The 10,827-nt window shown below is 41.3% G+C and overlaps 1 protein-coding gene across 2 annotated transcripts; it reads left to right on the top strand.

The window, feature by feature from the left end:
- The first annotated feature begins 1,095 nt into the window (after window positions 1-1,095).
- On the top strand, window positions 1,096-9,785 carry ipo9 (importin 9). 2 transcript variants are annotated; one of them, XM_062986737.1, is made up of 24 exons: window positions 1,096-1,272; window positions 2,337-2,398; window positions 2,541-2,627; window positions 2,737-2,938; window positions 3,444-3,532; window positions 3,634-3,720; window positions 3,814-3,933; window positions 4,025-4,125; window positions 4,291-4,349; window positions 4,637-4,788; window positions 4,868-4,966; window positions 5,054-5,160; window positions 5,375-5,514; window positions 5,643-5,802; window positions 6,066-6,292; window positions 6,379-6,527; window positions 6,615-6,743; window positions 6,897-7,172; window positions 7,293-7,459; window positions 7,557-7,690; window positions 7,780-7,899; window positions 8,066-8,167; window positions 8,876-8,955; window positions 9,059-9,785. In XM_062986737.1, the coding sequence occupies exons 1-24, from the start codon at window positions 1,107-1,109 to the stop codon at window positions 9,167-9,169; spliced, it is 3,126 nt and encodes a 1,041-aa protein (XP_062842807.1). In that variant the 5' UTR covers window positions 1,096-1,106; the 3' UTR covers window positions 9,170-9,785. The 2 variants fall into 2 exon arrangements, with proteins under 2 accessions (XP_062842807.1, XP_062842806.1); XM_062986736.1 differs by having other exon boundaries at window positions 5,640-5,802.
- The last annotated feature ends 1,042 nt before the right edge of the window (window positions 9,786-10,827 follow it).

The following is a 10,827-nucleotide window of genomic DNA, read 5'->3' as shown; positions in this document are numbered from 1 at the left end:
ACAACCATGTATAACTCTAGAAAATGTCATTTTGGCTGACTGCATTGCTTCAAGTCATCCACATTAAAGTTAGATGACAGGACCCCGTACACAAAATATCTTCCCTCATACCTGGGCAACAGTCAGCAGTAAATCTCAGCGCATTTATCATTTCCATTCAAGAGTTGGTGGGGCCCCAAATCCCTGGCAGTGCCCCTGACAGCAGTGACACTAACATGATAATAACATTGCGGTGTAGGTTGTACAGGAATGAGTGTAACAGGGGCAGCATTGTTGTTGGGATTTTGACACCTTGGTGTCAGCACTGGGATTTGAGCTGCTTAACAGAAACTCTTTAGTGAGTAAATTCATGTACCAGATTCAACTTTTCACGCAGATTGTTATGATTATATGATATGAATTTTATGCTGATTATATACTTTATTTAAGAACATTAGGGGGAGGCACAGTGGCTCGGTGGGGCGGTTTGGGTCATTTCTGTGTGGTTTGCATGTTCTCCCTGTGTCTGTGTGGGTTTCGTCTGGGAGCTCCAGTTTTCTCCCACAGTCCAAAGACTGTGCCTTGTGTAATGAGTAATTACCTGTCCTGTCATGAATATGACTTTAAAATCCTAATAAATAAATATTTCATTTAATACATACATTTAAATTGTAAAAGAGAATGTGAATTTCATACACAATGTTATATTTGCAGAGTCGGTGGGGCTCCGAATCCCTGGCAGCGCCCCTGACTGCAATGACACTAAATTAATAATAACAGGTAGTGTTTGTTGTACAGGAATTTAGAGTAGCAGGTGCAACAGTGTTGTTGGGATTACTGGGATTTGAACTACTCAACAGAAGCACTTTTTCGGGATACCAGTTTTAACTTTTCACTTAGATTGTTATGATGATTATATACCTTTATAAAAGAACAGTGTATTTAAAAACATATGTAAAATATGAGTATTTTCACGAGCGGTTACAAACTTTTTACCTCACCAAGCAAAAGAAAGAAAGCAGGGAAGTGACGTCACACCGTAGCCCCACCCTCACTGTGCATTGGCGCGTTGAGCTCCAGCCCAGCGTTGCTCTGCTATCCGCTGACTGGCCGAGATTGGCGGAGTTATGGCGGGTATGAGCGCTTCCACTCCCGGCACCAATGTGGCAGGAGGTCCGGTTCAGCAGGGACTTAAGGAGGCCCTAATTGAAACCCTGACGGCTATTTTATCGCCGGTCCAAGAAGTGCGCGCTGCCGCGGAGGAGCAAATTAAAGTGTTAGAGGTGACGGAAGGTAAGCGCGGTTTAATTAGCCTGCACAGCTAGTCAGGCTAAGTTCCCATGGCTTCCCGTTAGCCAGTGCAACATTACGCTGGATACACTGGGCTGCCTGGAAAACCCACACATGCGCACTTTATCCAGTCTACACTAGTTATCTAAAACTACTTATTATTTCTGTTAGTAGTTAGTTAGGAAGGAAGGAAGGATTAGCTAGCTGGCTAAGTTGTTGTCACATTTTGGCTTGGCTCCTCATGGCTAGTCTGTTGAACACCAGGCATGTGCTTCAAACTTACCCCACAAAAAAGTAAACTTACTCCTGAATAAAACATTACCATCACTGTTTACCTCCCTCAGTTAGAGCCACCTGGTAGTAAATGCTGGTCTGCATAACATTTTTCTAAAAGTGCCTCACAGCAAGAAGGTCCTGGGTTCGATTCCCAGCTGGAGCAGTTCTGGTCCTTTCTGTGTGGAGTTTGCATGTTCTCCCCGTGTCTGAGTGGGTTTCCTCCGGGAGCTCCGGTTTCCTCCCACAAATGAATTGGAGATACAAAATTGTCCATGACTGTGTGACATTAAACTTGTGAACTGATGAGTCTTGTGTAACCAGTAACCACCTGTCCTGTCATGAATGTAACCAAAGTGTGTAAAACATGATGTTGTACCAATGTGAGTGTAGCAGGTGCAGCAGTGTTGTTGAAATTCTTAAACACCTCACTGTCAGTGATGGAGAAGAATATTTCTCCAACCAAAAGTATAATGCCACCAGTCACTTGCCTTCTGTAATTAGACAGTGTTTAATGATAAAATACTCTACTAAGCTGAATAAACATTGGGGATGAAAAAAATATTCTAACTATATCTAACTATACACCTGCTAACAGGGTGTGCTTAAGACGCCAGTAAGATTAAACAGTAGTTTCAATCCCAACAACACTGCTACACCTGATGCACACATACCAAAACAATACACACCACTGTCTCATAGCCATTGTTCTCTTTGGTTAGAAAACTAGAACCACTGCTGTAAATCATTGATGTGACAACAATTCTTAATGATCTTTTCTCCCTCAACTTCAGAGTTTGGAGTTCACTTGGCTGAGCTTACTGTCGACCCTCGGGGAGCACTTGCTATCCGCCAGGTAAGTGGGCAGGGCATTTATAGCTCAGCAAATCATGTTGACATTAAGTCCATCTCAAAAAGTATGCTGTGACCATTACAATAATCGATCGGTTGTTAAAATCAGATAATTCAGCAATTTTCTGTCTTTATATTCTGTGCAGCTTGCTTCAGTCATACTAAAACAGTATGTTGAGACACATTGGTGCGCCCAGTCAGAGAAGTTTAGGCTGCCAGAAACTACTGAAAGGGTAAATTTATGTTTTAAATTGTCACTGTCATTGAAGATGTATCCATATTGTCTGGTTGCTTCCTTCACCTTTTAAAAAATGTTTATTTTTTTTAAAATTTGTGGTCCAGGCCAAGGCAGCAATCCGTGAGCTGCTGCCAGGCGGCTTGCGGGAATCCATCAGTAAGGTGCGCTCCAGCGTAGCCTATGCCATATCGGCCATCGCTCACTGGGACTGGCCAGAGGCTTGGCCGCAGCTTTTTACACTACTCATGGACATGTTGATAAGCGGAGATATCAACGCTGTGCATGGAGCCATGAGAGTTCTCACAGGTACTGACGCTTACAGTTTCGTCGTTAAACTAAACATGTTTATATTTACCTATATACTGTTCAGCAACAGAGATGGCAGTCCATATTGGTCTAAAGGACTACATGTCCAAAAAGCTTTACTATCAAGAAAAACAAAACATCAACTACGAGTAGTGGAAGCTTTCAAGTAAAAGCTGGTTTTATTATGAAGTCATCAAAAAATTTAGTTTTTTGACTTAAAGGTACTATATACTGTTATGATGGTGGCTCGGTGGGTAGCACTATTGCCTCACAGCAAGAAGCTCCTGGGATCAATTCCCAGTATAAACTAGATGCTAACTGCCAATACTAGTTAAAGAAATTGCATATACACTCGTCACTTTGTCATTTCAAGTCATTCTAGTTATTTCATAGTCATTGCGGTCCTTTTACAATTTACAATTCGTCAACAACACGCCACGCTGGCTGAGGAGAGCTGCAACCCTAGTACAACTTATAATTAAAATGCAATCTTTGTCTTTTGTAGAGTTTACCAGAGAGGTGACGGACACACAGATGCCTCTGGTTGCACCAGTCATTTTGCCAGAGATGTACAAAATCTTTACCATGGCAGAGGTACTGATGTAAAGTTGTAGCAAGTCATTAGGAGTGACTGAAAAACAGTTTTGGCTCTCCTTTCAAATTGTGTGATAATTAAAAATTTTTTTAATTTGCAGGTTTACAGCATTCGCACGAGATCCAGAGCAGTCGAGATCTTTACAACGTGTGCCAATTTAATCTGTGCTATAGAGGTCTTTGAAAAGGTGAGAACCTGTTTTTTTTAAGACGAGACAGCTATCAAAGCCTTAATTGTTTGACGTTGCTTTCACATAACTCTTATGATTTCCGTTTTTCAGGGTGCTGCCAAAAATTTCTTCTTTCCTGTGGTGGAGCAGTTTACCGAGGCACTTGTACAGGCTGTACAGATGCCTGATGGTCCCACTTCAGACAGTGGCCTCAAGATGGAAGTCCTCAAGGTGGGACATTTGTTGTTTTGTCTTCTGTGCTAATGATTGGATACTTTAACAGCCCTTGTTTAATTGCTTTTGGGTTTTCTTTTGATTACAGGCAGTGACTGCTCTTGTCAAGAACTTCCCCAAGCGCATGGTTTCCTCCATGCAGCAGATTCTTCCCACAGTGTGGAATACACTGACAGAAAGCGCTACCTTATATCCTATCTTGTTTCTCTAACTAAAGTATATTTATGAAATATATGGCTTTTTGTTGTCAGAGCAGAAGTGTATGAAGTGATGGTGGTAATTCAAGGCAATGAATAGCAGTGATTTATTTTTTAGAATTTTGTTGAAACAAGCTTTCCTTAACCAATCATGTACTTATGTGAGGACAGAGGTCAACTACACGGAGGAAGTGGATGACCCAGTTGACTCTGATGGTAAGTCGAGTAAAACTACGGGTCTGTCCGAAAACCTATCCAGAAAAGAAGGCTGTCTAAATTCTTAGATAACTTAAAATGTGAAAACTGCCATGACATAATCTCCGCAATCACTGTCTTTGTAGTCTAAATAATCTGCCTTTTAAGTTTGATGACTTATTAGAATCCTCTCCCCTAGGTAGGCAGCAATGCAGCTCACTAGGTTTTCCAACAGACCCGACTTCTAGGTTCTATGGGCAGTTTATTAGGCACGGATCTAAAACTTGTTTACCACACCCCCTGTGCAGGAGAAGTTCTTGGCTTTGAAAACCTGGTCTTCAGCATCTTTGAATTCGTCCACACACTGCTGGATAACAACAAGTTTAAGAGCACCGTCAAAAAAGCCCTCCCAGAGCTCATCTACTACATCATCCTGTACATGCAGATCACAGAAGATCAGGTAGGCTTGTTCATCACGTCCTGATTTCTGCATCGAAGTGCCTTTTTTTTTTTTTTGATCATGTCATATTTCAATGTAGATAAAGGTGTGGACCGCCAATCCTCAGCAGTTTGTTGAAGATGAAGATGATGACACATTTTCTTATTCTGTTAGAATTTCAGCTCAAGATCTGTTGATGGTAAAACATTGGAATACAGAATATTCATTAATATCGTGTATTTGCTGTGTATAGTTGTGTAATCACAGCGTTTTCGTTCTGTTTTAGGTGGTAGCAGCAGAGTTCCAGAATGAGAGTGCTGTTGCTTTAGCAGCAGCTGCAACAAGGCACCTCCAGGAGGCAGAGCAGGCCAAGAACGCTGGCAATGAGCACTGGTAGGTTCAAAATGAATTTCTGTAGTTACCCTTAATAGAATCGAATGCCTTTATCCATCATATTTAGAAATACACGTGTACAGTACAATGAAATTCGTTCTTCGCATATCACAGCTTGTTTGGAAGCTGTGATGGTTTTTGATGTTTTGCCTACTGTGATGCGTTACAGAATGTTTGAAACTTAATTTTCTTTGTTTTTTATTGTAATGTGCAGGTGGAAAATTCACGAAGCCTGCATGCTGGCTCTGGGCTCGGTCAAGACCATCATCACCGAGAACGTTAAGAATGGTCGCATACAGTTTGACATGCATGGCTTCCTTGCCAATGTGATTCTGGCTGATCTCAATCTAGCAAGTAAATAAATATTCTTCGTTTTACCTTGTTTATGCAATGATATAATTCTAAGTGGTGATGAATTGTAAGAGTTGTAGGAGTTAACAAAATTAAACTGACACTTTTCTTGGTAATCGTTACCTCAGCAGCTTCTCAGTTCCTGCTCGGTCGGGCTCTATGGGCAGCCAGTCGCTTCACCACAGCCATGTCGCCGGAGCTCATACAACAGTTTTTACAGGCGACTGTAAGCGGCCTACATGAAACCCAGCCACCATCAGTTCGTATTTCTGCTGTCCGAGCAATCTGGGGGTGAGCTTTATTTTTTTTCATAATCAATAATCAGTTATAACCTTTATTTACATTTAAAGTTGAAAGTGCACAAACATTCATAAGTGACAGTGTTGTGACGATTTCTGCAGCTGTTTTTTTTTTTTTTTTGTTTGTTTTTGTGACTGAATGATTGCATTACATTCATGGGTCGTGTAAAAATTTATGGACATTATGTGGGTTGTTTGAATAACCCTGATGTTGAGAGTCGAACACTTGAGGGATTTACCTCTTTTTTCACACAGATACTGTGATCAGCTCAAGTTGTCAGACAGCACCCAGATCCTGCAGCCTTACCTTCCCAGCATATTAGAGGGACTGATCCAGCTGGCTACTCAGTTCAGTTCAGAGGTCCTTACATTGGTCATGGAGACGCTTTGCATCGTGTGTACGATAGACCCTGCTTTTACCACTAGTGTGGAGAACAAAATATGCCCTCTCACCATTGCAATTTTTCTTAAATACAGTAATGGTAAGCTCTGAATATTTTTCACAGTATAAATTCATATTTTTTACTTCCATTGTATTAGTTAAATGTTATTTATTTTATTTCATTAGATCCCGTGGTGGCGTCATTGGCACAGGACATCTTTAAGGAGCTGGCTCAGATTGAGTCCTGCCAGGGCCCAATGCAGATGCGCCTAATCCCCACACTTGTCAGCATCATGCAGGCTCCACCTGATAAAATTCCCTCTGGACTTTGTGCTGTAAGAACCTTTTTTCTGTGGTTTCTGATTATATAAAGTGCCGCTTTATTAACAGTGGATTTACATTCATCACTGCTGTGTGAACAGACGGCTATTGATATCCTGACCACAGTCGTTCGGAACACCAAGCCCCCTCTGTCTGAGATGCTAGTGTGCCAGGCTTTTCCTGCTGTAGCCCAGTGCACCCTTCGTGCTGATGACAACGCAACTATGCAGGTAAATAGCCACAACAAAAACCTGAAAATCAAACCCAGTGGAAATCATCAGTAAAAATAACTAAGCACATTTTTTTCCTCACATGTTTCTCATGAAGCAAGAGCTCTAACAAACTGAACGGACTTAATCCTGACCCTGTGTTTATTTTTGTAGAATGGTGGCGAATGCTTGCGGGCCTACATCTCAGTCGCTCTGGAACAAGTTGGACAGTGGCGGGATGATCAGGGCCACAGTGGCCTGTGGTATGTCATGCAGGTGGTCAGTCAGCTTCTGGACCCACGCACTTCAGAATTCACCGCCGCCTTCGTCGGCCGACTGGTTTCCACTCTAATCGCCCAGGCCAGCGCACAGCTGGGGGAGCAGCTGGACCAAGTACTGCGTGCCATTCTGAGCAAAATGCAGCAAGCTGAAACGCTGAGTGTCATGCAGGTAAGATTGAATCCCATTTATTTAATTAAACTTTCTTCTACTGCCACTTTAACAGTTTTTTTCTCTACCAAACCCATCCAACACTTCATATCTGTCTACTTTGTTTACTTTTCCCTGAAGTCTCTGATCATGGTGTTTGCCCACCTGGTACACTCACAACTCGAGCCCTTGTTGGAGTTTCTCTCCAGTCTGCCAGGACCCACCGGAAAACCTGCTTTGGAGTTCGTCATGACTGAATGGATGAGTCGACAACATCTCTTCTACGGGCAATATGAAGCCAAAGTCAGGTGTGGCCCTGCAGCACGTTGTCATCCTGGTGTCAGAAGCATTATTTCAGCAACCGATTTCCTCTTCGCTAACCACATGCATTTTCCTTGCATCCAGTGCTATAGCTTTGTGCAAACTCCTTCAGCATGGTCTCAACACCAATGACAAGCGCCTGCAAGAAATAGTAGTTAAAGGTGATGAAATCTTCAACTCGGACGAAGGTGTTCGCACACGTTCCAAATCTGCAAAAAGTAAGCAAACAGGTTTACCTTTCTTAAATACATTTTTTTTTATAGATAAACAATAGTAGGGAATCTCATTGCTGTCCAACACATTTTAGATCCAGAACGATGGACCAACATTCCCCTGCTGGTAAAGATTTATAAACTCATAGTCAACGAACTCTCGTCTGTAGTGGAGGCTAACACACATCGAGCAAACCCTGCAGATTGGAGTCAAGGTGAGACAACTAATAACACAATACTGAAACTTCTGTAGTCATACTTACAGAATACAGTTCACATTTTCATTTAGACCCCATTTAGTTGAATTTGTTTTTAATTGAAAATTTTTTTGAACGACTTTTAAAGTGAAGCTGCTTAGGCATAGTAATATTTCTCTTTAAGATTCAGGAGGAATGTGGGAAGATGAGGAAGAGGATGAAGATAACGATGACGATGCATTAGAAGGGCAGCTTCTTTCTGACCTGATATCCTCTAACAAATATGGTAAGCCTAACGCAATAGTATATTAGTGAATAAGGTACTGGACCGGTTATCAGAACATTGCTGGCTCAAGCCCCACCAGTGCAAAGTTGCCACTGCTGTGCATGAACAACGATTGGCTTGTTGTTCAGGGAGGGTGCTGGAGAGGATTCCTCATAACTGATGCAATTACGACCTCTGCTGGCTGATTGATGCAGCCTGCACAGAGGCGTGGGATAATGTGGACAGGGTGTGTCTCTCTATTCACATAGCTGATGCACATATGAAAGATGCAGTTGGCTACTGCACACGTATCGGAGGGGAGGGTGTGTTAGTCATGACTCTCCTCGGTCAGAGTGGAGGTCAACATCAGTAGAGAGGAAACGTAATGCAATCGGGTAATTGGATACGACTAGATTGGGAGGAAAATTGGGGGGAAAATGCAAAAAAAAAAAAAAGTACACTTAACCAATGTATAAAATTGTTACATATTTGGAAGCCAAAGAGGAGACCAGTAATACTTGGGTAAGAAAGTAAGATACCAACTGTTAAATATGTATGAAAAAGTGGGATGGTCTGGCGCTCTTTTGCTGGTTAATATAAACACTAGGCATTTTTGCAGTACACTTCAAGCACCATCAGATCTTAAATCAATGTTTGAGTCTAATTAAGCAATTAATAGATTTTAGTATATTTAATGCCTGAGAGAAATCATAACGATGGTCTTTTCAGATGATGATTTCTATGAGGAGGATGATGATGAAGATGACCCAGATGCCTTAAAGGATCCTATATATCAAATTGACCTTCAGGTAACTTGCTCACTATGCATCTACACTATAGTAAGTGGAGTCTCATTAAAGTGAATGCTATTGTAAACCTCTTTTCTTTTCTTGTTTTGTTTTTTTCTTTTAGGCCTATCTGACAGATTTTCTGACACAGTTTGCCCAGCAGCCTTGCTACAGTATGTTTTCTAGCCATCTTAATGATTGTGAAAGAAAGGTTTTGCAGTCCATTGGTATATAAGCGATGTCTGTATTCATTAGCTTTCCCTGTTTACCACTCACCGGTGTTATTCTTAACTTGAGGACTGGAGTGGCCGTTTTAGAAGGCACTTATTGATTCCAAGCCACCAACGGACTTAATAAAAAATGCACTTATTGACGTGGTCCTATCTCAACGTCTGGGGGGAGGGAACTAACAAACCACCCGGGATGCAGCCCAGTAAGGACTGGGAACACGGGAGAATATTAAAAGTGTATAATGACCGGATACAGCTAAGTGAAGTAAAGTGGAGATTTGGAATATAAAAAAGGGAGTTGATGGTTTATTTACCAAGAGACCAAGGTCAGAAGTAATTAAACAGTACTGTTAACCATTTGCAAGTCTCTCACCTTACCAATCCATGGTGATTTCAAACTCTTTCTGTAAAGAAAGGCATACGATTTTGACCGACCACTTAGAATACCTTTAGACTGTTAGATATAATGGTGGTCTTTTTAAAATGCATAGCTTTTGTCGAGAACTCATGAGCTTTGTTTCTCTTGCAACAGAATGTGCTGAGTATGAGGAATGAGTATCCTTGTACACACTGAAGTGTGGGATGATGTTTAATAATAAACCTATAATTGTTTCATTTTCAGTCTTTTGTGTGATCTGTCTGATCTTTCCAAGTACAGTGGTGTTTGAAAAAATGTATAGTTTAATTTTTTTATTTTCTGACATTCAGAAGTGAACTTTCTCTTGTGCTTTAGATTGTTCTTACTGCATAACTCAGTTGCACTTGAGTTTAAACTTACAGACTTAAAACTGCTGAAGGAAAATGTCCAGACTTCGTGGTTTGTGGATTGTTGTGCTCTTCCCAAAAAATCAGCTTTTTACTCATTACTTCACAGAATATCAATTCACACTAAAAAATGTAAGTCACATTGACAGTCCAACAGTAACTTACAATATTACTAAACATGGGAGTGTTTATTACATTTAAGAGCATACGTGCACATAGCGCACAAAGATGCAGTGCATACCTGTAAAGCAAACATTTTTGGTGCAAAGGTTATCGACCTGATACAAGTATTAAAATTGAAAGAAGTCCATCTGTATTTAACACATTAGAACTCTTATCAAAGTCAAGATAATATTACAAACCAGGTCATTTATTAAAATGTAATTAGTGAAATAGTGTAGTGAAATAAACACACCACCAGAAAGAACAATGCTGTGGCTTACAGATAAAGAGGTGAACGTCTTCCAGTGACGAAGCTGAACAGTCGGTTGCTGCTCACTGCAAACTGACAATTCTGCAAGAAAATATTGCCCAACGAAGGGCTGCAAAAATGGTAGATAAACAGACCAATAGCTGTAAAGTATAAGGTGGCACTACATAGTAGATGTCTGCACAACCCACGCCCAAAAGCTAGGCTTTTGCTCACCTGGATGTAGGGACCAGAAACTCTAGTCATTTACAGCAAGAAGGGGCGTGTTCGATCCCCAGGTGGGGCGGTCCGGGTCCTTTCTGTGTGGAGTTTGCATGTTCTCCCTGTGTCCGCGTGGGTTTCCTCCGGGTGCTCCGGTTTCCTCCTACAGTCCAAAGACATGCAAGTGAGGTAAATTGGAGATACAAAATTGTCCATGACTGTTCGATATGACTTTGTGTATTGATGAATCGTGTGTAATGAGTAACT

Source organism: Trichomycterus rosablanca, chromosome 24 (genome assembly GCF_030014385.1).
Source record: "Trichomycterus rosablanca isolate fTriRos1 chromosome 24, fTriRos1.hap1, whole genome shotgun sequence".
In the NCBI taxonomy this organism is placed as follows: Eukaryota; Metazoa; Chordata; class Actinopteri; order Siluriformes; family Trichomycteridae; genus Trichomycterus; species Trichomycterus rosablanca.
Note: the sequence above shows the minus strand (reverse complement) of the source record. Positions and strands in the feature narration are given on the sequence as shown.

Coding starts and splice junctions, on each gene's coding strand:
- ipo9 (XM_062986736.1), top strand. CDS start 1,107: ATGGCGGGTATGAGCGCTTCCACTCCCGGCACCAATGTGGCAGGAGGT. Junction 1,273..2,336: donor AGTGTTAGAGGTGACGGAAG/GTAAGCGCGGTT, acceptor CCTCAACTTCAG/AGTTTGGAGTTCACTTGGCT. Junction 2,628..2,736: donor TGCCAGAAACTACTGAAAGG/GTAAATTTATGT, acceptor TTTGTGGTCCAG/GCCAAGGCAGCAATCCGTGA.